The sequence below is a fragment of the Dermacentor albipictus genome, chromosome 5 (genome assembly GCF_038994185.2).
Source record: "Dermacentor albipictus isolate Rhodes 1998 colony chromosome 5, USDA_Dalb.pri_finalv2, whole genome shotgun sequence".
NCBI lineage: Eukaryota > Metazoa > Arthropoda > Arachnida > Ixodida > Ixodidae > Dermacentor > Dermacentor albipictus.
In genome coordinates this window covers 49,947,920-49,975,755 of record NC_091825.1, presented here as the reverse complement: position 1 = coordinate 49,975,755, position 27,836 = coordinate 49,947,920, and the positions used below count along the sequence as shown (strand labels likewise).

Here is a 27,836-nt window from a genome sequence, read left to right as displayed (position 1 = left end):
TTTGGACAAGTGCATTAGTACTAAGGGAGAGTACTTTGAAGGTGATTAGAGTTGTATTAAAAAAAAATGTCCATGCTCTTTAATCGGGAAATTCTAGTTATTCTTGGATCCCCCCTCGTATGAGTTCGCGCCCACATCGACTATGTTGCAAGCTATCCGCACAATTTCACATGCATATGACTTGCTCCACAAATTACCAAAGCTCTACAAAACGCTTCCACCACTCACTGCTAGAGTACAGAGCATGTGGACTTAATTCATAAAAGAGGGTGCATTGTGATTTTTTCATTTATTCTCCTTAAAGGCCCGAAGGTATTACATAAGGGGAGACATAAAGACATGTAAACTTCAATGGTCTGAACAAAAATGCAAAAAATACAGCAGAAAGACAGTCAGTGAAATAAAAGATACAATTGACAATACCTTGAAAATATAAAGGTAAACAGTAGAAAAAAGAATCAAAGCAGGCAGATATTTATTAAGATGTGTTAGTGTAGGGAGGCTGTCGTCTGAGGCTGTGTAGTGCATTCTTAGTTTTTCGCGGAATTCTTCGCGTTCGGTGTATGCCACTATGTGTTCTGGAAGGGAATTCCACAACAATATTGCATTAGGAAAAAAAAAAAAAGATGAGTTCATATATGCCGTGTGGCCATTTACACCTGTTATTGCATTAGTATGGGTGAGTCGAAAGGACGCTCTATGTTGTGGTTTTAGTAGCATGTGGCATGATTTCGGGTGACAGAAGAGTGGAGCAGGCAAAGGCGAGATAAGACACAGGGTGAAGCGAGCAGTGACAGACTAAGTGATTGCTTGAGTGATGAAACACTGGCGTAAGGTAAGTAGTTTGAGGTGAAGCGAGCAGACCAGCTCTGGATTGATTCCAATTGCACGGTTAGATATGCTTGTGAGGGATGCCAAATGGACAATGCATATTCAAGTTTTGGATGGACAAACATTAGGTATGTCAGTTTTTTACCCTGTTGTGATGCAGAGCTAAGGTTACGACGTAAATAGCCCAGCGTTTGTGAAGCATTGGAACAAATAATTTCTATGTGACTTTTCCATGATAGTGATGATTTCATGAGTATTCTGAGGTATTTGTATGCCAATGTGGCTTCAATAAGGACATTATTCATCGTGTAGGTGTTGGTAATGAGGGTGCGCTTGCAAGTAAATGACACTGATTTGCGCTTTGAGAGATTTAGTGGCATATGTCATTTGCTGCACCAGTCATCAATGATATGCAAGTTAAGTAGTAATTGCAAGGAGTCTTCATACGAGTTAATTGTATTGTAAATCGCATAGTCATCGGCAAATAGCCGTATTCTTGTAGTAATGTTAGCTGGTAGGACGCTGTTCTCATGCCATCGTCGTTATACAATCGTTGTACATTTGTTGTCACACTGCCGTCATGATGCCATCATGGTCGTTCAGTTGTCGCCGTTCGAGCATCATCAGCCAATTCTCATCATGCCATTGTTATGCCATCATCATCTTACAGCCATTGTTATACAGTCATCATGCCATTGCATGCCATCCCATTCTCATCATGTCATCCGATTCTCATCTTATCATCATCATATACTCGTCATCCCATTGTCGTCATGCTGTCGCCTATTGCCTTCATCGTTCCATAGATACTATTCCTTCTTTGTCTTTCCAACGTGGCCACACTGTTGGCATTCAGTCGTGACTATGATGCCGCTGTCATGCCATCGTCGTCATGCATTAATTGCCATCGCATCGCCATGGTTGTTCAGTCGTCCTCATTGCAGCTTTGTCATCTGATTTTCACCATTTTACGCCATCATCGTCATTCCATGGTTGTCATGCACTCGTCGTCATCCCATTGCTCATCATCATCATGCCATAATTATGTCATCGTCATCATGTTAGAATCGTCAATGTGCCGTCATCATTCAGCAGTCTTCGTACATTTGTTTGTCATGATTCTGTCGTGGTCATTTTATCGTAGTCATTCCAAAGTTGACATATTTATTCTTGTCATACCATCGTCGTTATACAGCCATTGTCATGCTGCCATCATTATACAATCATACAATCATCATTTCAGAATCGTCCTCCCATTGCCCTCATGCTGACATCATGCTGCCGTCATTATAGCATCATCATTTCAGAATCATCTTCTCATTGTCCTCATGCTGTTGTCATGCCTTTGTCGGAGCCTGTGTATGTTTAGAAAGCCTCGAGCTTCACAGGGGAGTATAATACTTAGTCTCAACGAGAATGCCATAGAACATCCTTTACACTGAAATGGCATAAGGAAACAGGACCTTCAGAACCCCAAGCAATTCGGCAAGCTCGAGATTGGGAGTGAAAACACCTAGCTCACACCACAGCTAATGCCTTAACATTCGCGTTATGCACTCGTAACGGTCCTGTTAGTCTTTTTTTGTTTTTAATTCTGGTTGATTTCCTTGCTGTCCTTTCCCTTTCTTCTCTTTGCATATTTGCTCAGTGCCTCAGTAGTTGGATCAGATTGAGTAAAAGAGCGAGTGTGTTTCACTGAATGCCGCCCTTTTCACCCAGGATGGATACATGGCCCGCTCAGTGGACAAGTGGCAGTGCTCGCTCGCAGCAACCTGGTACTCTTCAACATGGCTGTTGACATTGTCTGCAACGAGGGCTTCGTACAGCTTGGCCTCAGCCATGTCCGAGGTGCCTTTGTTGGGGCAAGTCCTTCCGATTCTCTGTCATGTTATGCCTTTGTCCTGGGACTTGAATAACAGGACCAATGAGAACCATTTGTGAAAAGGACTTCCTTTTCCTCTGGCATGTCATCAAAGATATGTTGAACTGCAGCAGTTACATTAAAAAATGGGTGAAAGAATGGGTTTTTATATTCATAACACATTTTAAATGAATGTGTGTCGTGTACAGAACGCTGTAACAATCATCCTTAGATTACAAGGCAGCACTGTGCACTGTTGTACAGCCACAAATTAAAAAAAAAAACTGCATTCCCTTCCGATCTTTTTCCATCCCTGCTTTTCACATTGCGACCCCAGAATGGTGATGCACGGGAAATTGTTGTGGAAAAACTTGTGGATTGGTCTATCAACAATAGATGGGAGCATTGATGTGATGAGAGCTGGATGTGCGTTCTGGGAAGGGAGAGGGGCACACCCATTGTGTGCCACTGATCCTTCCATGAAGCTCTTATTCAGTCGGCATCACACGGGTAGTGATCAATGGCAGACATTGGGGTAGGTCTTCTGCTGGGAGGTCACGTCCCAGCTCGCTTGCCTCGTGAGCTTGCCTCCTTGATCACACAGCGGAGTACTGTGTCTTCCGCTTGGCTCGACCCTGATGAGCCAAGTGGAAAGCTGGCACAAAAAAGGCCATCACAATGGATAAGAAGGCAGCTATTTAAAGACTCACGTCAGGTGCTAAGTCGCATGTTGCACATGCCGAAGGTTCTTTTGTTGTTTTATTCAAATTTCATCTCGTGCGTAGCTGTGTAGCAGCACCTCAGGCCGCAAAGCCCTTTTCTTATTTCCATGTTTACAATTGTGCAGCCTATTGGGCATACAGGGTCCATTATGAAAGTAATGTGCATTTTCTGGGAAAAATAGATTTATTGACTGGACCTGTACAAATAGTCAAAATTCTTCGAAATACTCTCTTCCTGCATCAATACACTTGCGGATGCGTGTCTGCCACGCCTGGATGGTATCCTGAAAGACCTCGATAGGATTGTCTCTCAGGAACGCTGTAGCATGCTTTTGGATGTATTCCTTGGTATCCCAATGCTTTTCTTTCAGCGCTCTCTTCAGTTGGGGTAACATAAAAAAGCTGCACGGAGCCAAGTCGGGCCTGTAAGGCGGTCGGGGAACCACTGGGGTGTTGCTCTGGGCCAAGAAGTTGGTAACGATGAAGTACGTGTGGCTGGGTCATTGTCATGGTGGAGCTTGACCATGTGTTTGATGTCAGCTCTCACACGCACGATCCAGCATTTCAATCTCTTGAGCACCTCCAGGTAATAGGCTGAGTTGACAGTTCTCCCTGCGGTACAAACTCAAGATGGACGATTCCTCGGGCGTCAAAGAAGACAGTGAGCATCGGTTTGATTCGAGACTTGCTCATTCGCGCTTTCTTGGGGCGGGGAGATGATTTTGTGTGCCACTCGCTGCTCTGCCTTTTCGATTCTGAGTCGTACGCGAACATCCATGATTTGTCTCCGATTATGAAAGAGTTCAGAAAGTCCGGCTCACTTTGAATCAAATCCAACAAATCTTGACAGCATAAAAGTGGAAGTTCTTTTTGATCGTCTGTCAACACTTTCGGCACAAGCTTCGTGCAGACCTTGCGCATTTGCAGATCCTCGGTCACCATCCCATAAACCGCAAATGTGGACATGTGTAGGGTAGAACCCTCGCCACATTTCCTGACCGGCTTTACCGTGTTGCCATGGATAGTCGCGTCATAATAAAATCATGCAGATCACTTTCATAATGGACCCTGTATATTGCATTGAATGGCAATAATGGATATAACAAAGTAATTTTAGATCCCTCTTCAACTTCGTTATGATGAGGTTCAAGTGTACTGCAATGCTAAGCACAGTGTTCTGTCGCCATTGTGCCTGCCATCGACATTCCGCCCAAGGACTGGTGTTGCATTTTCACCATGAGCAGATAGCCAAAGATATTACGGAAGCATTTTTTTTTTCTTACGAAAAGAATCGGTCCGATTGTGTGTGCAAGCCATTGGTTGCCCTCTTAGACAGACAAGTTGTGCCCTTGTATATGTGGCGATGGTAGCAGATTGTGCATTTTCTTGCTGTGTGGCTATCTAAGTACTTGACGCTGTTTGTGTTTGTATTTGTATTCTTTTCACTTTTCCTTCATTTTCCTTCTTGTGAGTCATACCTTTACCCCAAGACCTTATACTATAGCTATGTTGCATCAATGAATCCCATCTGTTTAGAGTCGGTGCTTAGTTTTTCATCCCGTGTAGATTTTTACACTAATGTTCAAGCATGCAGATGGGTGATGACTTGGGTTTATTTCTGTGGAGATTCGTAGTGTGCTTGTAACTCGCCTCAGCTGCTTCAGTTCGATGAGTGAGCCTTGTTTTTGTTTATTCATTTACACTCGAACCCGGATATATCAAACACGCAGGGAATTGTGAAATAGTTCGATATATCAATAATTTGATATACGAAATTGTGCCAATATAAGCTCCTAATAAAACCTGTGCACATTTCTGACATTTGCCTAAATGCATTCTGCCACGGCAATTTCTGCACCCTTTGTTTTATTATCTTCTTTTTACGCAGTTTTGTCTGTCTTATTTAATAATGTTTATTTTTGTAGATCCTGCCATATCATTGTTGCTTATGCCTTCATGGAGGCTTGTAAGGCTTCCTTAAAATAGTTCAGTGGTGAATTAGCAGTAAATGCAAGAGAAATGCATTAACATTACATTGCATATATTAGAAGTCCCGGATCCATGATTTAAACCATGATCACCACATTGCAAAGTTTTGTTCAGGAGCTCACTCGATAAACACATATCCGAGGAGGAAAGTGCAACTGGCGACGGTCCGGAACAAGGCATTGTCACTTGCACCACACAACACATGCATGCACTTTCTTCTAAGCTCCCCCCATCCCTTCTCTACTTCTGCCACGTGACGGGCTTCCTTCACCTCACACACATACACTTCTTCTACTTTGACACTCCTAATTCTAATGCATTAAAGATAGACTATTTGAAATAAATACATCAAATTGCACAACCACACTAATGACCCATGGCAGAGGAATCGAGGGAGACATGAAATTGATGGAAGGAAAAAAGAAATTAGGGTCAAATCTCTCTTCATTCAGACGTAGCTTGCTAGCAGTTGTAAAAGGGGTCCGGAAGCGATGTACACTTTTATTAATCTCAGTCGAATTTCATTACACTGCGGCAAAGTTTCGCTTGTGCGCCAGCTTTCACATGGCCTCCGAGAAAGCGGCATTCCACTGTTGCAACATGTTGCACCACAATCTCACGTACCGTACTTTTCGTGCCCTGTGGTGCCACAGCTCATCTTCTGACAAGCAGAATGCACCATGCACGAAATAAAACAAAAGTTGATGCTGAAACTTCAGCTGGAAAGGAGATGATGGAAAGAAGACCACATGACAGGAACACTTTGTCGTGCTCGTCTGCTTTGGATGCTAAAGTGTAAGCACGAATGCATACACACTACCTAAGTTTACCCTACTTCTGAATTCGAAATGCACGGAAGAGGCTCAATTCATTGTATTGAAATGAATTCAGAGCACCAGGGGCGCCTTAACAATCATTGTTATCAGCTTGCCCATTCCCCGATATGAGAAGGCAGGCACTGGAAACAATGTATGAGAAATGTTTCGTTTGTTTCGGGCACCACCCGTAAACCAGTTAATATAATTTAAATGTTGCAAATTGATAATGACTCTGGAGCCCTTTTTCACCAGGGCATTGCCAGCTACGGATTCCAGCAGATCCTGGACATCTACTACCTCAAGTACCGGCCAGACGAGGGTGAGTCTGCGTTCCCGGAAGTAGAAGCAATATCCTTGCTTTAAGATTGACCTTGTTGTGTGCAGAAATTATATGACAGACAGGAAGACGAACAAACAATGCAGCACTTCGTTGTTTGCCCATCTTCTTCTTTGTGGTGTGCACACGTTTGGTTCTGAAGATCACCAACCAGGCCAACGTCACATCATTTTGTAGTGCTTGCTTGCATAGGGACAGTAATGTCAACTCTAGCTAAAGTGATGGGTTAGTACTCCAAGGTATCCAAGGCCTCATTTTCAAGAGACCAAGCAAGAAAATAACGTAAACACATGACAGGATTGGCGCCACCACTATGACAACATGGAACTGGCTCCTAATGACATCTTTGACCCTGTCTGTATTTGCCAAATTGCAACCAACTGATTGTAATAAAAAAGTGCTTGTATTACATTTTAATGTGAGTGAAAGTGTATTTTGATAAAGGTATTCGGTTTTTCCTCCATAAATCACTCTTCACACTCACCGCAGTGACTGTGACGGGCTACCTCTGGGAACAAGGTCAAAGGTTCGATTCCTGGCCACATTTGCAAATGAAGAGGAATAGAAAAATGCTTGTGTATAGAGCACCCAGTGCGTGTTAAACAGACACAAAACTGAAAAATAAGTTTAGCTGTATTAGTAAATTAGCTTTCTGCAATAGTGCAAAGGTCACCCTAACCATGAGAGGAGGGTTGATAAGCCGGAAAGAACACAAATATGAAATATGTTTGGCAACGCCGCTTTGAAGTTCCTGCACAGGGCCGCCACAACGTCCTGGATTATGACTGCATCTTCTCGGGTCCAGTTAACTACCAGTAAAGGCAGACTACATTGTACTATAGTCTAAAGGAGCCAAGGACAGAACTTCACAAGTTTTGTGAACTTTTACTTCAGTGCAACAGCCTGAATGTGAGAAAATACTTTTGAGACTTGTGAAGTCACACTGATGCACTGGTACAGGGACTTTGCCATGAAATTTTGAAAATTATGCAGATCTAGTGCACATCTTGGGAATCTATGTGAAGCAAAGCTTTCACGTAGCAGTCAATCAAATGCTAGAGGTTTGTCCATTTTATTCCTGTGCCTTTGGCATAAAGGAAACTGGCATGCGCGCACATGCTTTCATGCACCTCAGCTGCGCAATGTGACACACACAGAGGTCACCTCAAAGCTTTTTGGTGTTGGTGCAGTAGAAGTATACGTGCAATTGTGGCCTAATGGTTAGAGCAGCGGGATGTCTTGCTGGGGGACCAAAGTCTGATTCCACTTTTGGGCATGTATTTAAATTTTTCTTAAAGGTGTGAGCTTTTCAGCAAGACATCAGCAGCAGCCACAGTCGGGAAAGTCTGGGAGGGTTTGCAAAAAAAAGTGTCGCTTAAAAAAAATATGGAAGTTTGGACTTGGATTTTGTCTTTTAATAACTGACCTATTACTGCAAAAGGAACAAATATTTAACCGGCCTAAACTGATTGAGGGATTCTGTTTGGTGTCCCTTAAACAAAGAAGCCTTAGGTAAGTTAATGGACTGTGAAATCATGATATTTATGTAAGGGAAAATCCAGTGGCTACTGCACCATTTTGATAATCGAGTGAATTGCTGCACCAAATTGTGCTAAAAGTGAAAAAAATGATCAAAATTTCACCATGCTGCACCAGAAAAGCTTTGGCAGCTTTGGTTTTGGTAGGCATCAGCAAAAGATCGCAGGCAGGGTGCAGGGCGTCGTGTCGTTGGTCATGGAGGGAATGTAAAGGTAACTTTCGTATTCTGGCTGCCAGTGGGTGCAAACAGCCGCACACTCTTAAGCAACCTGAATGTAACTAAAGGTAGCGGCATACTTTTATCTTGCCGTCCGAGCCAGTAGGCAAGAACCGACGAGGAGGTCTGGGGCTTATCTGCGCCTCCCTGTTGGTGGAGCAGAGTCAAGTAGTTGCGCTGGTGCCGTTTCCACACAATGTGCATGAGTGTCTGCGCGCTGCCGGCTGCACCTTCTTCTTTTTTTTCTTTTTTTGTCATCTTGCTCGGGTGTTATGACAGCTGGCACTGTGCAGCCCCACAGAGAGAGAGTGACTAAGAAGAAGAAAAGGTTCTATTTTCTGCAACCCTTCAGGGAGAAAATATCAGCACTGACATCCCCACAGTGGTGGAGATCACAGTGATCATGAACCCTGATATTGTGTCACTTGCATTCCTGTGCATCGCAATCACCGCAATCAAAAAGTGCAAACTGAGAGGGCGAGTGGGGAAGAAGGGTGTGTGAGGTAAGGAGACTCAGAAAAAGATAGGCAAAGAGAGCAGGAATGTTGCAACCTTTACCTTATTCAAAGGTCTTACACCAAATCACTCAATGTGAACTCCAGATGTCTAGGTGCTTCTGTTGAGTCCAGTGAGTGGTCAGTGAGTGACTCAGTCATGTGCAGAATGTTCCTCTGAGCTTGTTGATGCTGTCACATTACCTGCAAATGTCTTTGAATAAACCACTGTGATGTTTACCAACCCTAGCTTCCTCACAACTTCTGTAGGAAAACACCTCCAGTTACTTCAGTGGCCCTTAATACAAAAATAGTATGAAAAACGCCTTTAGGCTGGTCTTCAGCACTGATTTAATGCTGCACAATGCTAGGTTGTGGGACTATTACCCCACGTAATTACAATAATGCCCTAACTTAAGATATGCACAGCAGTTTGCACAATGTCACTCCAAGCTTGCACAACATCTGCAGACTTGGAGTGATGCTTGTTACCGGCAAAAGATGCCGAGAACAAGTGGGGCTATACTAATCCAGGTACAACCAAATTAGGAAGGCCCACTAAGTTTCAACATGACACTCCCTCACCAGAACAGGAATTGGCCTCCCTGGTGCAGTATTCGGCCACCCCCTCCCAAATAGCTCACTCAGTTACCCAATGGCCCTCAGTCCCCAACAGCTGCTGAGCACCTGATCAAGGCGGCGGTCAGATGCAGGAGAGGGTGCTAATAATCTCTGGGTCCGGACAGGCCGCCAATGGAAACTGACCCTTGCAATGTTTAACACCCGAACCCTCTCAAGTGAGGCTAGCTTAGCAGGACTCCTTGATGAACTGTCAGACATTGTTTGGGGTATTATTGGCCTTAGTGAGATTAGAAGAACTGGTGAAACTAATTCATTGCTGAATAACGGACATGTCCGCTGCTTTAGAGGTCTCCTAGATAAGTAGCAATACGGGGTAGGATTCCTAATCCATAAGGACATAGCGGGCAACATTGACGAATTCTACAGCATTAATGAGAGGGTAGCTGTAGTTGTAATCAAACTGAATCAGAGGTATAGATTAAAGGTAGTACAAGCCTATGCCCCAACATCCAGTCACGATGATGAGGAAGTAGATCAGTTTTATGAAGATGTTGAATTAGCGATGAGAAATGTGCGAACTCAGTATACTGTAGTAATGGGCAACTTCATTGCAAAAGTGGGGAAAAAGCAGGCTGTTGAGCAAACAGTTGGCAACTGCGGCGTCAATTCTAGGAATGCCAGAGGAGAGATGCTGCTAGAATTCACAGAAAGGAATAAGTTTTGAATAATGAACACCTTTTTCAGGAAGCGTAGCAACAGAAAGTGGACCTGGAAAAGCCCTAATGGTGAAACAAGAAGTGAAATTGACTTCGTACTTTCTGCCGATCCCAGCATAGTGCAGGATGTAGAAGTGATAGGTAGGGTAAAGTGCAGTGATCATAGGTTAGTGAGGGCTAGGATTCACCTCAATTTGAAGAGAGAAAGAGCAAAATTGGTCAAGAAGAAACAGGTCAACTTAGAGGCAGTAAGGGTGAAAGCCGACAAATTCAGGCTGGTAGTTGCAAACAAATATGCAGCCTTAGAACAAAGAGATGATGATGACATAGAGCTAATGAATGAAATCGTAACTAGGTTGGCTTCAGAGGCAGCAATAGAAGTGGGAGGCAAGGCAACAAGGCAACCAGTAGGCAAGCTCTCCCAAGTAACAAAGGACGTAATAAAGAAACAAAAAAAAAATGAAACTGTCCAACTCAGCAGATAAGATAAAATTCACGGAACTGTCAAAACTGATCAACAAGGCGAAAATAAGTGATATTCAAAACTATAACATAAGACTGAAGAAGCTGTAAATTATGGACGCAGCCTGAAATCAGTGAGAAAGAAACTTGGCATAGGACAAACCAAGATGTATGCACTGAAAGATAAGCAGGGTAATATCATCAGCAATCTCAAAGATATAGTAAAAGCAGCGGAAGAATTCTATACTGACCTGTACAGTACCCTGAGGAGTCAGAATACGTCAATTAGAAGCAGTAATGAACAGGATACAGAAACTCCTCCTATAACTAGCGATGAGGTCAGAAGGGCCTTGCAAGACATGAAATGAGGAAGAGCGGCAGGAGAAGATGGAATAACAGTCGATTTAATCAAAGATGGATGAGACATAATGCTTGGAAAACTGGCGGCTCTTTATACGAAGTGTCTGTCAATTGCAAGGGTCCCAGAAAACTGGAAGAATGCAAACATGATACTAATCCACAAAAAGGGAGATGTTAAAGAATTGAAAAATCATAGGCCCATTAGCTTACTCCCAGTATTATATAAAATATTTACCAAAATAATCTCCAATAGAATAAGGGCAACACTGGACTTTAGTCAACCAAGGGAACAGGCTGGCTTCAGGAAGGGATACTCTACAATGGATCACATCCATGTCATCAGGTTATCGAGAAATCCGCAGAGTATAATAAACCTCTCTATATAGCTTTCATAGATTACGAAATGGCATTTGATTCAGTAGAGATACCAACAGTCATAGCGGCATTACATAATCAAGGAGTACAGAACGCTTATGTGAATACCTTGGAAAATATCTACAGAGGTTCTACAGCTACCTTAATTCTACACAAGAAAAGCAGGAAGATACCTATAAAGAAAGGGGTCAGACAAGGAGACACAATCTCTCCAATGCTATTCACTGCATGCTTGGAAGAAGTATTCAAGCTATTAAACTGGGAAGGCTTAGGAGTAAGGATCGACGGCAAATATCTCAGCAACCTTCAGTTTGCTGATGACATTGTTCTATTCAGCAACAGTGCAGACGAGTTACAACAAATGATTGAGCACCTTAACAGAGAGAGTGTAAGAGTAGGGTTGAAGATTAATATGCAGAAGACAAAGATAATGATAAATAGCCGGGCAAAGGAACAAGAGTTCAGGATCCCCAGTAGGCCTCTAGAGTCTGTGAAGGTGTACGTTTCCCTAGGTCAATTAATCACAGGGAACCCTGATCATCAGAAGGAAATTCACAGAAGAATAAAAATGGGTTGGATTGCATACGCCAGACATTGCCACCTCCTGACTGGAAGCTCACCATTATCATTGAAAAGGGACGTGTACAATCAGTGCATTTTACCAGTGCTGACATATGGCACAGAGACTTAGAGACTGACAAAGAAGCTTGAGAACAAGTTAAGGACCGCGCAAGGAGCGATGGAACGAAGAATGCTAGGCATAACTTTAAGAGACAGTAAGAGAGCGGTTTGGATCAGAGGGCGAACAGGTATAGACGGTATTGTAATAGACATTAAGAGATAAAAATGGCGCTGGGCAGGTCATGTAATGTGCAGGTTAGATAACAGTTGGACCATTAGGATTACAGAATGGGTACCGAGAGAAGGGAAACACAATCGAGGATGACAGAAGCCTAGGTGGAGTGATAAAATTAGGAAATTCGCGGGCGCTAGTTGTAATCAGTTGGGGTGGGGGGGGGTTCCGAGAATGAAAGTATCGAACAGACACATTTGGAAATTCTTTGGTATCATGCATAATATCAGAACCGAATTACTCACTGGGTAGTGTACCACTACATCTGTGTGTTTTGTTCCCTGCTGTTTATTCCCATTTCAAACCCAGTATCTAATGCTTGTTATTTGATGTGATGCTATATGATTTCTTAAAATCTAATACTGATACTTGCTTTTGATTTGCATGTCCTACGTGTATGTTTTATATGATTTCATATTGTGCAATGTAAAACCCACTGCTTTAAAATGTCCTTCTGTTGCTGAGGGTACTGTGATAAATAAACAAATAAATAAATAAATAAATAAATAAATAAATAAATAAATAAATGGAGTTATGGGATTTAAAAGAATTTTGCAGTTTTGCGCTAAAATATTGACAGCAGCAGCAAGATTAGGCCTTGCGTTCAAGCTCCTCTGATGTTACGTGTTTTGATGTTATGCGGGGGTGACATGTTCGCACAATGTAGCATGCGAAGCAACTGCTGCTGCGTAGCAGGAGCAGTGCTCTGGCAGCCACCAGGCAATGGCTGAAGTAGGCAAAGAATGCTATTTGCATTAACAGGGAATGCAACTTTCTCACCCTGGCATGGCTCGCCTTCACACCCGCCGCAGCTCATGTTATTTCTAACAGTTGGTGTGCGGGCCACGCATGTGCTGTTGATGCCGGGGCATTGCGGCCCTGGCACTGGTGGTGCTGGTGGCATGAATGAGGCTCGAGTGTCTGCATTATTGCTGTCTCAATAAAATTTGCAGGCATAGGATAGAGACAGCCTTTGTCCTGCAGAAGGCTTGTGTTGATGATGATGCCGGTGATCTTGAGCACATGGTTTGAATTCTTCACGTCATTGTGAACTGAACTCCTTTGTATTAGCTGAAACGTAATCATTTCGGGCTTCAATTGTTGTAATCAGCATTGTGTGTTATTTTATCGTTGGAAGCAGTGACATCCTGACGCCTTTGATGCAGCCTCATCTATGGTACGAGACCCATTCGTCAAGCGCTTCGCAAGCTATGCACAGCTGCACAGATATGCCAAGGCAGTCGAGGACATTGACCTCTGCTCAAAGCTCACCTTTGTGGACGACCACTGCCACGATGTGCCGCGGTACGTGCAGGCCCTCCAGCTGCGGTGCAGCGGGGACCAGCAGCTGGCCAGTGAGTACAGTGTGTGTGCTTGGGCTGGGCAGACGTGCATGCCAAAGGCAGCCAGAGCGCTGACTTACTTCTTTTGCAGTTTACGAGCCTGTGAGATAGACTGTGATAGTGACGTGCACTGCCTCAGAATTTTGTGTGCTGATTTCGACTTTGCTATTAGTCTTTCTCCTTTCCTTTCTTTTTAAATCCCTTTCCCCGTGGCAGAGTAGCAAACTGGTCTTCTTCTATTTAAGTCACTGATGCTTAGTACAGATTTTCGGGGAATCGCCAACACTGCTGCCACGGAATCTTACGTACTTGCTGTGCACTTCAAGTGTAGCTTCTTAGTGTGTAATTGTTGGATAAAATGCATCCATTTTGCTGGTTTGTACATAAGTACTGTATTAGCTAAAGCAAAATTTTCTTGCTGTTGTTCATAGGCATTTACATGCGAACGGTGTTCCTTGTAAAGGGCGTGAAGGTTTTTGTTTGATGTATATTAGTTGTCATGGAAACACTCAGGCTGCATTGAGGCAAAGTATGTGCCATTGACAGCCTGAGATAAAGTGTCATGTGTACTCCTTAGCCAGCGGAAGCACTTCTATTACAGTATAGGCTGCTTATAGCGCAACGCGCTGAAGGCTTGAATTTCTGCAGTATAAATAGTACAGTAAAAGCTTGTTAATTCGAACCGCAAGGGGAAGCCGCTTCAGTTCGAATTAACGAAAGTTTGAACTAACGAAAGTGAAGGAGAGCGACAGTACACTGCGATTCGGAAGCAGTAGGGCATGTCAGAAATTTGGCGTGTCAGAAAGTGATCAAGTCGAAGCTCTGGGTCCAACTGTGCCACACCACCGATGTCCACGGAATGAACGTTAGCCGAGGCTTAACACCATCATAATGAATCGCGACGGCCGATGCCTCCTAAGCTGAAAACAGAGGTGCACAACTGATGAAGACTGCCGAGACAACGACGCTGAACATGTGAAGGTGGCGAAGGCCCTGATTCATTGGTTCTTGATTGCAAGCGCAGCTGCGACGTACTTGATTCGCTGTCTTTTGGCGCTTGCCGTAACATCTCCGCACAACATTAGCAGCTGTACAAAATTTGCAAAGCCTCCGAGATTCGCAACGAGCAAGAAGTCTCGGAGGTTACGTAGAACGGAGAGGCGGCAGCCGCCGCTACCTTCTGGCTGACCCCGCGTCGGTTAGATTTTTTTTTCGATTTTACCTTCTCTCGCCATTCTCTCCGTTTCGGAGGCAATACAGCCTTGTGTGTAGGCAGTAGGCGCGTTTCTCTGGCCGTGTGCCAGGCGAGCGTAGTTCGAATTATCCGTGAGGGAACCTTCTCGCGTTCGAATTAACGAACTTTTTTATACATAGACTTCTGTGGAGCTTGGCCGGACCAAATCGTACAGTTCGAATTATCCATAAATTCGAATTATTGAAGTTCGAATTAACGAGCTTTCACTGTACTACGCTATAACCAAAACATCTTTCAAAGGCAGTGCACATGCAAAAAATGTAGCTCAAGCAGTCGCGCGTGTCTGAGAATTGTTACGCGTGTCTGAAAAGCATATGACTGGGATGTGACCTCACTTTTGTTGGCGAGGTTGTTCCTCCACTTTCCAAGTGACGTAAAGCCACTGTGAGGCATTTCGTTGACTCTGCACCAATCTTCAGTGTACTACATAGAAGGGGCTGTGCAATGATCGTAGCAGCTGCGCTGCATTGTGCGTGTCGTGCTGAGGAGCGATTTTAGCGGAGGCATTGTCGTCGCTCGCTACTGAAGCTCCTGAGAGCATCTGCACTGGTCTGAATTTGGTGCTTGGTGTTGTGGCCTGTTGAAACATGTTTCCATCATGCTTCTCGCATCAGTGACCTTCAAGCAGCACCCCAAGTACTGCTACACACACACCAGGTTACACAACTAGAGGACGTAGAATGCGCAATAACTTTTCTGTCCAAGGCGCCTGCTGATCTCGAAAGAAGGCGACAATATGAGACATTTGCACCGTGCCAACAAAGCTCTCACCAAAGGCTGTATGGTTTGTAAACTTCACTTTGAGCCACACTAGATTGTAAGAGACTCTATGCACATTGTGAACCATGAGAAAGTCCAACTTTCATGACGAAAGTCTACACTCAACCCGAAGATTGTCCCAGAGAGACGGCCGAATGTCGCTCCCTACTTGAGAAAACGCATTCCTCCAAATCGAATCAAATTGATTCTGTAGTCCATGCAAAAATCTCATTCATTCATCGTCATTCATAATCAGCCTAGTTACGCCCACTGCAGGGCAAAGGCCTCTCCCATACTTCTCCAACTACCCCGGTCATGTACTAATTGTGGCCATGTTGTCCCTGTAAACTTATTATTCTCATCCGCCCACCTAACTTTCTGCCGCCCCCTGCTGCGCTTCCCTTCCCTTGGAATCCAATCCGTTACCCTTAATGACCATCGGTTATCGTCCCTCCTCATTACATGTCCTGCCCATGCCCATGTCTTCTTCTTGATTTCAACTAAGATGTCATTAACTCGCGTTTGTTCCCTCACCCATTCTGCTCTTTTCTTATCACTTAACGTTACACCCACCATTCTTCTTTCCATAGCTCGTTGCGTCATCCTACTCGTCGTCCTATTCTACTTAAATTGAGGACGATGCAAAAATCTGCCAAGCATTTAAAGATTGAATAGGCTTCACCACAGAACACCTACATGAACTTAGAGAAGAGAAACTGTACCTTTCACAGTGCAACGGAAATAAGAGTAGCGGTGGCGTTGTGGACTAAACTATGCGACCGAGAGATGGCACTGGCAAAATCAAAACTAACATCATCATCATCACGTAACGAGAAATATGGCTGCTACAGTAGCGGCTGGTGGGGCTCATTGCGCTGCTCGCTCACTGGTTTTGGGCGTTTTGCTACTGCTTTCCGGGCGGTGTTCGTGTGTATGGTACTACAACATGACTACAGATGCCTTTATTATATCGCCTGTGACTGAGAGGCCTCAACTGGCAAAAAAACACGTCAGACAAGTAAGCTTACATCGTTTATTCTCAATCGGGAATGAAGCAATACATGCCCACAATTTTTGTACAGGTCAAGTGGAGCTAATGCTGTCAGTTACTGAGTTTACAACATACAGAAACACAGATGGTAATCTATTTAACGGAATTGAAAGCTGAATTCGAGCCTCTAAAGTAAGGGGAAGGAAGCTTCAGACAACGATATTTGTGCTCGGGTACACTCGTACTTGTATTGTGTACCGTGCTGTTTGACGTGCTTCATATGATACGTATATTGTCTGCCTTCAACGATTTCATCTAGATTAAAAAAAGAAACATAAGAAGTGCGCGGCAAAGATGTATTGTCAGTATGGTAAGCTCGAGCTGCAATGTCGCATTGTTTTCATAACACATTAGCGATAGGTACGAAGTGTAGAGAGAAAAATAACATTATGCTAAGTTTTAGATTACATATTATGTGTTCTTGATATTTCTGCTGCGCATTTAGTGTTCAGGTACAGCAGTAAAGGCTTTGACACAAGTGGAGTGCTCGTAGGGAGGCGAGGAACGTTATGGAGACCACAGTGCTTACAAAGACGCCTGCAAATATTGTGTATAAACAAGGACACTAAATAAACATATAAGTATACCCAATTAATGCTTACGGATCCTTGGAAAATGCAATTTACGGTTTCATGTTGAAAAAACATCTCGATTTGTGCGTTCAAACAATGCAACAAGGTTACACGGAGATGAACACTTCAGTTGAGTAACAGAGGGGAGCAAGGGAAGCCTCAGCCTGTAGCCAACGTTTCAACAATCGAACAAATTTGTGAGGGCCGTGATGAAGAAAAGTTCCCACGCGGAGGCTTCCCTTGCTCGTGGACTGTTGATTGGCCGACGGTTAAGCCAAACTTCGATTATACTGTATTTCAAAAACTTCTTCTGAACACACTGTCCTCAGGTATGTCATCTGCTGTTTGAAGAGAAAGAAAAATTGATTTTATTGGTTTGTCATGTTTGAGAAGTGTGGAGTAGGCCGGCTGTGTGAAGTTGCCTTTTCTAGCCAGCTCTTATGGTGCAGGGCTAGCCTAGTTACTGATTTCATGCAAACTGTACATGAGCCTTTTGTAGTTAACAAATGAAAAATAATGCAATATCCAGATCTAATTCTAATCCTAGCACTTTCCATCTTAACAACGTCCCCTTAGATTTCGTCATGTCCGGTAAATATATTGGTGTACACATTACAAATGACTTAAATTGGACCAATATGGAGTACGTCATTAACAATGCTATTCACCTGCTCGGGTACTTACAGTGCAACTTTTCCAAAGCACTGTCTACTTTAAAGCTACACCTTTACAAGACTCTAATAGGTTCGAAACTTGAATATGCATCTGCAATATGGGAACCTAGTTGCGTAGATCTTACTACTTCACTTGAACTAGTACAATATAACTCTGCTCGTTTCATTCTTTCTAATTATAACCGCACCGTGAGTATAACCTTAATTAAACTAACAAGCACTTATTACCCTAGCTAACCGCCACAGTAGTTCATGTTTCGCTATTTCGTCGAATTTTCCGTCATACTACACTTCATGACGACTTCATATCGCGGCCTCAAGTACATATCAAACCGCATCGATCATTGCAGTAAGGCAAAAATTCATTCTTGTTTCACAAGGTCTTTCTATTAAGCTTTCATCACCCGCACATCTCAGGAATAGAACCACCTTCCCTCAAGTATCGTAGCCATCACCGATGACAAACTTTTTCTGCAAAACATTAGCCAACTTTGTGTAATCAGGAGAATCACTGCTTTACCAGAACTCACTGCTTTTGTTCGTTTGTTTTACTCTACTGCTTTGTAACCACTCCCCTCTTTAATGGCATATGGCACTGAGCGTACTTTAAATAAAAAACAGAATAATAAAGTGAAGAGTGACTGCCAGAGTTTCAGTCAACATGAAGCATCATTTCCACAAAGTGGAACTAAGCGGTTTTGAAGGTTTTAAAATCATTTGCAGTGTCTTGTAACAAATTACCGCTATGAGGGAGCATGTGATACTTGGTGGTAATGCCCGTCAATCTGATTTGCAAATAGCAGAAGACAGAGTCTGTGCATTAGCAAGTAGGAGCTGCATTTTTTCTATTCTAGTCATCATGACTATAATGATGAGAAAAGAAACAAGTTGGGACTCAACATGTTACTTCTCCGATTGTCATAAAACGCCCTTAAAAGCAAGTAAGCTCGTATGTCAAATTTTAGCATTCCAGCTGGGTACTATACAAAACTGTAGACTGCTGCTTTCCTGATAGGGCTCACAGCCCTCTATCTGGTAAACTTGCAAACATTTCATAGTGAGGCACGTAGTTCAAGAGGACCTGTTGTCATTATGATGACCATTGAGCTTCTCGTGGCTTAGCGTGGGTAGCTTGCAGACCAATAATCTCTCTTTTGTCCGTTTTCCTGAAAAGAGAAATGATGAAACCATGACAAACATGTAAGCAAAAAAGCGTGAAACAAAAGTTAGTCAAATAAATGAACAAATCACGGTTGTAGTTGAAGTGTTCAGAAACATGCCTTGCGAGGATTCTGGCTGTGTGGTGACACATTCACCGTTGACTTGTACGTCCAGAAACAATGGAGTCCAAAAAGGTGATTAAATATGAGGAGTGTCTTGGAGGCCGGAGGCAAAACAAGAAAAAGCCTCAATTACTGTGGTGGAAGTGTGGGCGAGTTTGTGATTCATGTATCACTAACAGTGCACAAAACGCTCCATGACAGAAAAAAAAAAACACACACACAACAATGTTTTGAGTGTGCACTTCTTTCAGTGGTGTCCTTGTGTGGGCTCTGCTTAGTGAAGCCTCGATTAAATTTTTTGCCAGGTACTGGGTAATAAATACGGTAATTTTATTATGCATCAAATGCTATTAATCTAACTGTATCACCGGAAGTACATTTGCACTAATGTGCAGTGAATTTGTCGAAGTGTATCATTCATACAGACACAGCCAAAACTACTTATTTTTTATACTGTACTCCATGTTAGGAATTTTAGCAACGTGACTAAATAACAAGACCCTTGTTTGAATTGCCTTTGAAGAGCAATAACTTTATTATAGTTTTCCACATTTTAAAAAAGAAATTACTGCAGGAATCTGTTTTATCCGCCTCGCAACCGAAGAAATTCAAAGTTGAAAACTTGAAGCAATGTTTTTTTTACTCACTGGTGCACACACCCAGAGGCTGCAAGTTAATCCGCTTTCTTGGGTAGTTTCCAAACAGACTGTGCTCGGTTCCAGCGACGAGTTTTCACGCTAGCTAGCACATTTTTTAAAGCAACACGTCGTTACGCTGCCAGACACGCCAGCTCACTGACAATAGAAGCCGTGTATGTAGCCATTATGCCAGTGAAAAGCCGCAGATGATAAAATTAACCGTCTTTAAACACGTTCGCCCGGTAGCGGCTATCGACTGTTGGACGCATAAACTGGCTTAAATATTATTGTTGTCTAATTAAAACGAACCTGCGTGATGCTGTACAAAGGAAACGACCATTCCATTCTCAAATATAGCTGCCGTACAATTTGAATCGATAAACAGCATGGATTGCAATCGACACCAGTGGGCTGCTGCTTATCACACGTCAGTGAGGTCTCAAAACCTTTATTCAAGTAATAAAGCACAGGCTTTAATCACGCAAGTCTAATAAAAGAATTGTCTGCTTATTTTGCAATAAATTGCATGTTAACTATGGTTGATGGTTACTATATGTACATTTATACATCGAATATTTAGCTGGATTGAGTGCCCCTAGCAGAAAAAATACAAATTAAAGTATGCGACCAAATTACAGCAGCTCCACATGCGCACTTCATGCTGGAACACGTTGCGGTTGATTTTTCGTCCTCTGTGGCGATCGCTGGAACTTGAGAGTGTTCGGGGCCTGCCTCCACTGGTTGCCGTTTAACTGCCTGACATGTGTTGTGTCAGTACTTAAGCATGGCCGCTCAATGTGAAAATTTAGATTCGTGGCAACAACATTCGCTGTGCCTGTGTTGTGCCACTTGTGTGCCACCAAAAGGCTACACGTGTACCCACGTGGTCTGTTCATTCGGCTACAGGGTGCTTCACTTATGTGGCCTCCTCAGAGCCAAGGCTCATATTTCTGCCCAAAAGCCGAGTACTCGTGGCTGTCGCCTTTGAAGCATGAACTTCACGCAACTAGACTGGAGAACGAATAACTGTAGCACATTCTTAAAACTGGTTAAAACCATTGAAACTGTCTTCTTTCTTTTTGTTTTGTTATTCTGACGACTGGCGCTGTCTTTCCAGTATTACCTGCTGTGGTGGCGTAGTGGTTTTGTTGTTGCGCTGCTAAGCCCAAGGACGTAGGATGCCGCATTTGGGTTGGGTTGAAATGCAAGAACGCCTGTGTACCGTGCATTGGGTTCATGTTGAAGAACTCCAGGTGGTCAGGTATAGTCCGAAGTCTTACCACTTCGGCGTGCCTCATAATCATATCGTGGTTCTGCCATGTTCCTCCAGCATTTAATTCAATCTTAAAGGGACACTAAAGGTTACTATTAATTCAACGTGGACTGTTGAAATACCACCCCAGAAACCTCGAAACGCTTGTTTCGTGCCAAGGAGAGACTTATTTTAAGAGAAAATGCTTTTTGAAGCGTCCGCGTGCCTCTAGCACAGTTTAAATCGCCCGCCCTCCGATCGAGGAGAAGTGACATCACGGTCTCATAGTGACGTTGCGCCGTCGGTGAGTGGAACGGCGTCCACAGACGGCGCTACGGCTTTTCTGCGCAAAACGCGAACGCGCGGCCAGAAACGGAGCCAAGACAGAGCCAACAGCAGAGTGAAAGCGGCAGCATGGCGGCAGTATGATGGCTAGCGGAACGAGAAACGCGCGACCATAAGCTGGTACCTCATTCTATGACGTAAACTTCGACGCTCGTCGCGATGGACCCTGACAACGACACATTGGCTCGCGATGCTGGGCTCAACTTCAGCGATTTGAGCACTGACGAGCGCGACCTGCTGCTGAGGGCTCGCGCTGCCGGCGTCGTTGCGTACTACGACGGCGCCCTCGACACCGGCTCTCCGGAGCGGGAAAGCATCGAGGGGAGCAGCGATGCGACCTCGGGCGAAGAAGACGGTATGGACATGCCGTCCCGACTTTCAAGCACAGACTGGTACGTACAGATGCTTGTTATTACGTGCTGCATCGGTCGCTTAGAAACGTTACCTGCAATTCGCAATGCGCAGTTAAATCTAATCGAAACCTGCTCGTTTTCTCCTTTGCGGCCAGCTATGGCGCGGCGTGTCATTTTCGTGTTTTAACAATTGAAAGCATTTCAGGGCCAAGCCCTAAACAAGCACGGTGCCTGTAGCTTCGTGTTGGATGGACCTGAGTCGAGCTGTCAACAGTGCCGGACGCAACATTGCGAATTGCGTGTGTGATCTGTACCGGCTTCTGGTTCGTGCATTGCTGTTACTTTTGCATTACACATTACAGGTGCGAATGTGGGCACTGCCAGGTGCTCGCGAACTTCCTCGAGCACGAGTGTCTGTGCTGTCGCGAGATGGGTGCACCCGTAAGTCTCGCCCAACCGCAGGGTTGCATCACGGAACATCCAGACTTTAATGTTCTGTGTTTGAACGTTGCCGTGCTCCGTGTGGCCTACCTGGAACTTCGTTCATGGGGGCACACCATGGACGATGAAATGCACAAGTAAGTTCTTGTTCTTGCACAGCTTTCTTTGGACCAATGAAATAAACGTGCATCGCTAAAACACATAGCTTATTAACCAAGCAAACATGTCAACTTTTTTAAATGCTGTTCGCCTACTCGGGTTGTTTTGGAAGGGACAAACAGAGAACATGAACTATTTCTTTCAGTGTGTTAGCAGAATTAGTTTGCAAACACAGCAAGGTCAAGACTTCCAGTCGACAATTGTTGGCATCAGAAATGAAAATTTTTTGCACATCAAATCTCTAGGGGTGTGTAGGGCAGGAGAGCATACATCAGGCACGTACCCAAGGAGGGGCCCGGGGGGGGGGGGGTGCCCCCCTTTCTCCTCCCGGCCACGCCTAAAGCACCGCCAAATCAATCTTGAGACTTGCCAGCTATTCCGTGGTCAACACTGGGCTGCTGTTACAGTATTGTTATGGCCAAGGCATAGAAGCGATCCCTGATCAGGTCAAGGGAAAGGTAAAAGTCACTGAACTGAGGGCATGAAATAGACCGATATTCTCCCACCTAAAGAATGGCGGAATGTTTTCGCCTTTCTCATTATTTTGATGTTTGTTTCAAAATCTGAAGGTGCTGCCATTAGGAAGGCCCCATTGATATATTTTCATCGATCTACATTTCCTAGTGATACCTAAAAATTTCAAAATTTGAATCAAACCTTGCAATAACTCTTGAACCCATAAGCAATGTGAATGTCACCTGTTACCTCGTCTGGTTTTTCCCTTGAATGTAGAGTATTTTTCGTGGAAAAGTGGCAACGGGAAAAAGAGTTGCGAAAATGGAAAAAATTAAGCCGTTGTTTACGAAAATATTTATGGATGAAATTCTTTTTATTTAAAAAGGAAGTAGAGAAAACGCCGCCAGAAGTGGAGAATGATTCCGTGCGTTTTGAATTGCTCTTCTACAGTTATCAGTCAAGCCGCCCGACGTAGGCACTTATTTGCTGTGCCTATGTGGGCGCTTTTCTAACCTTCCACGGCGTGCCTCATAATCAGAAAGTGGATTTGGCACATGAAAACCCCATAATAATAACCTTCCACGGTGGGCGCAGTACGTCTACAACCATAGCGTCCTGTGCTCCACACGGTTGTATGGGACTAGCGGCCACGCATCATTACACAACTTCCCAAATAACACTACGAGTCGGTTTTGACATAGAGTTTCGAACAATAAGTAACTCTGGTGCTTCAATTGTTGAGCCACCATAGAAATGATGGAAGTACACGTATTTGTCTGATCTTCGTGTTTGTGGATTTGTTTACCACAACTTGTATGCATTCATTGTCATAAATTTCAAAGCAATGTATACTTTTCCAAGTGCAGAAGATGCTACAAACGCAAACAATCACTGCTAATTGCAACGATTCAGCTTGTCGAGGTGGCCAAATCGAAACGCGCCTAGCATCTCAAAGTACTGGCGTGCCCGCAATAAATTCATGAGGGCGTTGTCACGTGTCGATGCGGACCACCGCAGCATAATGATTTCAGTATCGAACGTCTATGCCTAGCGGTCCTGTGTTTGAATCCTGCGGTCGTACAATTTTAATAATGTTTGTTTATTTAATTATTTACTGTGCGGTACATTGTCGAAAATGACGAGTTTGCAAAGCTGTATGAAGCCGAAAGAATGAAGTTTAGGCAAATCCGTGTACTTCCCATAATTGCCATGCTGGCTCAACTGCTCCCATTGCAGCTCCCTTAGACACGACCCCCAGAGTTCTATCTAGTAATTATTGTGTGAAACTCCAGGGGCCTTAGTACTTCACTTGGTAGAGCAGGAAACGGGGGACCTAAAAGAACTGCGATTGTTCTGCAAACACATCTTTCACTATAATTCATCCAGAGCTACTTAGAAAAACACTACTAGAAATCTTCATTTTGCTTGTTCTTGGCAGTGCCATTTCTGTGCCTCTTTCCTGCGTGAGTTTGTTGTTTCTTTCTTCTTCTTCACCTTGTTTCTTTTCCATTTTGTGGGTTTGCGACGCGCCTTTAAGTGAGCGATGGAAAATTTTAAAGTTTGTACTAGTAAAAGTAGATCCGCCCCCGATTTTGCATAGAAACCTTGGGTGTTCCCCCTCCTAGCAGAAAAAAAATTCCGGGTATGTGCCTGGCATACATATAGTTTGATCAAGCTGATGCTCATCCAGGAGGCCGCAGGTACCACCGGGGAGACGTCTATAGTTTTTTGTTGTAAAGTTGATCTTCCAAATGAATCCAAATATGTTTCTGATGCTCTTAATGCAATTCATATTGCATACAGTTGTTACACCCAGATTGTTACTCCTCTGGTGCACCTAATTTCAGCATTGGTTAAGAAACAGCTGCACATCAAAGCATTGTCTCATTTATAATGGTCATGCGCACTGCATTATTAACATTATTTGCCATAGTGGCCTCATCACACACTTTGGAATTGTCAAGGGTTCACTCAGGAATACTTAGTCGGTTTGTCTGTAGGCATCATTTTTCTATTTTTTTTTAGCCAGCCTTCTCATTGTGACATTGTGCCACTAAGCCTCTTGATGTACACATACTGCATGACATGTCTCAACAGCAAAGCTAATAGATGTTGAAACAGCTGTTTGGCAAAACACTTTGTTTATTCATGCAGTGATAGAAGTAGTTCAGGATGGTTAGGAATTTAGAAGAAATCCAACAAACAGCAGATAAGTCTGTATTTATTTACAAGGACTATTGATCTATAATGACTGCTACATATTAAAAATGACAGTTAGAATGCTAGATATACAAAATAAAAGTACAAATGGACAGTTGAGTATGCTCATTCATAAAGTAATGCGGCAAAAGAGGTCAAGGTTTATGCGTACAAAATATCTTTGGGTTGAAAGTGGCAAAATGGGCGGCAACAAGATGTAGCGGATGGGTAGAAGAATAGTTCGTGTTTTTAAAAAATTGCTAATACACATGGTTGACATGGATGGATTCACTGACACCAACAGGAACCTCCTAATAGAACTGTGAGCAACACATTCATGTTATAGTAAACATGCGAACAATGAAAAACTGATATCACATTGGATTTGTACACTGGCTGTCGACTGCTACCTAATGTTGAAGTAAAGTCATGGCACATTATGTAACGTAATATATGAGCAGGGAACTAGCCACTTAAAAAGACATTATAAATGTATTTACATTGAACATGGAGCAGTTTTATGAGAAAAAAAAATTGTAGGGAGAGAGCACCCCCTTCTAGGCTTGTGAAGTAAAGCCACTATACTCCAGCTGGCTGACGAATAGATCTACAACTGTGCTTGTTTACTTTCAGTGCCTGGAGGGCACTTATTTAACATGGGATGCAAGTTTACCTGAGGCCACAAAAAATTGTATTAATAATATCAATAAAAAAATGCTTGGGGGCCATAGCCTGCAGCCTCTTCCACAGAGGCTACTCACAGCATCAATCCATCCAACCAAGTGAAGTGCCTTCAATTCACTCAATGTTTCTATGCAAGTGTGTAATAATTGTTTTGTATTTTTTTTTTTCTTTACAGAAGGTACCGGTACACAGCGTACAGGCAATTTGTGCGCTGGCTGTGGGGACGGCTTCGAAAAGGCGAACGTTTTGTGTTGCCATCGTGTGCTGTCGCGAAAATTCGGATGACGTTTCCCACAGAAACGCCCACAGGATTCAAGTACCCAGAGTCTTAGAGGGAAAGAAAATTGTGGAAGCAGCACAGTGTCATCGATAAATCGCAGTGCACATTTGAGTTCCTCATCAGATATCGAAAAATGTTCTGCTTACCTGTCAGCAGGTGTCACTAGTCACAAGGTTGTTGGTTTTTTAAAGCTAAAGTGCTGAGCAGTAAAACATTCTGTATTCTTGTTGATGATGTGTTTCGTCACTGAAGACATAATGGAAAAGTTAGTGATGACTAGAATGCCAGCGATATGGCAGAGTAGGAAGAATCATGTGTGCATGTTTAACTCTTTCCTTACCAGGACTTAGGAAATCAAGCAATTTGACATATTGTTTACACGTTTCATCAGAACAGGAAATAACAATGTTCTCTTTTGTCCGGCTGTTTCCTTTGTTTTGGCATTGTTTTCTAAAGCGACACAACAATGTAATTTCTTACAACCACACTAACGGTGCACTCGCTCAAAGTGAAGCTACATTTGCCCGTCTAACTAGCATACAAGCTAACATTTTTGTATCGTATGGGTTGCGGCTAGTGCTTTTTGGAATGAAATGATCACTTTGAAAATGAGCACATTGTTAACGGTCAGGGAACAATCAAGAAAATGTGTGATGCCGATCTGTGCACTGCATCAGAACTTGAGGAACCGTGCTTTGTGTGCAGCTACAAGGTCTCTCTTGGGCACTCTTTGGTCATTCCGAGATGAGAATGCAGCTGGAACACTTTCCTCTACTTGTGCAAGTGCTTTGGAGAATGTTTCATACTCTGCGCACAGCTCCATCACTTTCTTGTGCAGGTCTTTCACATAGTCTAAAAAAAAGAAAAGTTCAACAGATTATTGCATTTCTTCCCTTTCATACCTGCACACACCTAAAAGGGGGGACGTCCTAAGGCATATACTAGAGTTCATCCAGGAATAAGGTTACCATCAATTTCACAAACAGACAACATTGTTTAATCTCATAAAAAGTAACATCATTGGAAAAGTGAAACTTTACTCTATTTTTCTACATAATCGCCATCTTTTTTCTACGCATTTTTGCAGAGTGCTCCAATTTTTGTACCCCAATGTCATAGACCTCCGCCGCCAGCCCATTGAGGAAACGTTTCACCTCTTTGACTTCATTGTTGCTCCGGAAGCATTGGCCATTCAAATGTTCCACGTTATGTATCGCAAAGTGTCTGTCATTGCACCCTTTCAGTGACACATCTCTATGATGTACAGCTTTTGGCAGTACATGGCAATCTTGAGCAAAATTCCACTGATCTGGCGAAATGTCTTCATTGGACAGACTGCCATGAAGGTTAAGAAAATTTCTGTGAAAAACAGCTGTCGCAGTCACTTCACTCTCCATTGCAAGAGATATCGATGCTTTTGGTAGACAGTACAGCAGGACTAAAACATTCCCTTTTTTACAAACATTGCTGCATAACATATTGCAATAGTAGGCAAAGCTCAGCACAGCAAGTATTTTCAAATTGACTTGCCAAATGTGGGAGCTGTCTTGAGTGCACATGCTGTTGAGGTACTTTGCCTGACCTTGGAGGACTTTACGCGCCACTGTTCTGCACCATCACAGCTCCTTCCTTGCTCTCGCTGGGAGTTCTCATTGAAATGAAGCGCAGCAATCAGTGTGCTAGAAAATTATTTTGTCTCAGCATTAATAATCCACTGTAGTTTCATTGCTAGAACATTCGCTTATGCAAACTCACCGGGCCTTCATGCCTTCATATGTGAATGCAGTTGACTTCGGGGCAAAACCATTCAGAACACTGTGGAAGGACTCCAGGCTGTATGTCTGAACAGATGGTGACAACTGGCGGATGTCTTTCAGCAACAGTGGTGCTGCCACAATGCGCTCAATTTGCTTGTAGGCTGGAGAGTCTGACAAGA

The 27,836-nt window shown here is 43.4% G+C and overlaps 2 protein-coding genes and 1 long non-coding RNA gene across 3 annotated transcripts in view; 2 read left to right on the top strand and 1 right to left on the bottom strand.

Annotated features, from left to right (window-relative positions):
• LOC135899220 (F-box DNA helicase 1-like) overlaps positions 1 to 27,836 on the top strand; it is a 170,647-nt gene that overhangs the window by 119,992 nt on the left and 22,819 nt on the right. Inside the window, exons 14-16 of the mRNA XM_065428484.1 lie at positions 2,551 to 2,693; positions 6,474 to 6,540; positions 13,323 to 13,511. Coding sequence (XP_065284556.1) covers positions 2,551 to 2,693; positions 6,474 to 6,540; positions 13,323 to 13,511 — 399 coding nt within the window. The remainder of the gene's footprint in view (positions 1 to 2,550; positions 2,694 to 6,473; positions 6,541 to 13,322; positions 13,512 to 27,836) is intronic.
• Positions 18,961 to 27,836, bottom strand: part of LOC135899170 (uncharacterized) — a 68,819-nt gene continuing 59,943 nt past the window's right edge. The window contains exon 4 of the long non-coding RNA XR_011514453.1: positions 18,961 to 18,976. This is a non-coding gene — a long non-coding RNA (uncharacterized lncRNA). The remainder of the gene's footprint in view (positions 18,977 to 27,836) is intronic.
• Positions 21,613 to 26,351, top strand: LOC139060432 (P2X purinoceptor 7-like). Its single transcript, XM_070539573.1, has 3 exons — positions 21,613 to 21,720; positions 22,044 to 22,259; positions 25,796 to 26,351. The coding sequence occupies exons 1-3, from the start codon at positions 21,686 to 21,688 to the stop codon at positions 25,950 to 25,952; spliced, it is 408 nt and encodes a 135-aa protein (XP_070395674.1). The 5' UTR covers positions 21,613 to 21,685; the 3' UTR covers positions 25,953 to 26,351.

Excerpts from the sequence above, each read along its gene's own strand:
- LOC139060432 (XM_070539573.1), top strand. The coding sequence starts at position 21,686 with ATGGACATGCCGTCCCGACTTTCAAGCACAGACTG. Across the intron at positions 21,721-22,043 it reads CGACTTTCAAGCACAGACTG|GTGCGAATGTGGGCACTGCC; the intron begins GTACGTACAGAT and ends TACACATTACAG. Across the intron at positions 22,260-25,795 it reads ATGGACGATGAAATGCACAA|AAGGTACCGGTACACAGCGT; the intron begins GTAAGTTCTTGT and ends TTTTCTTTACAG.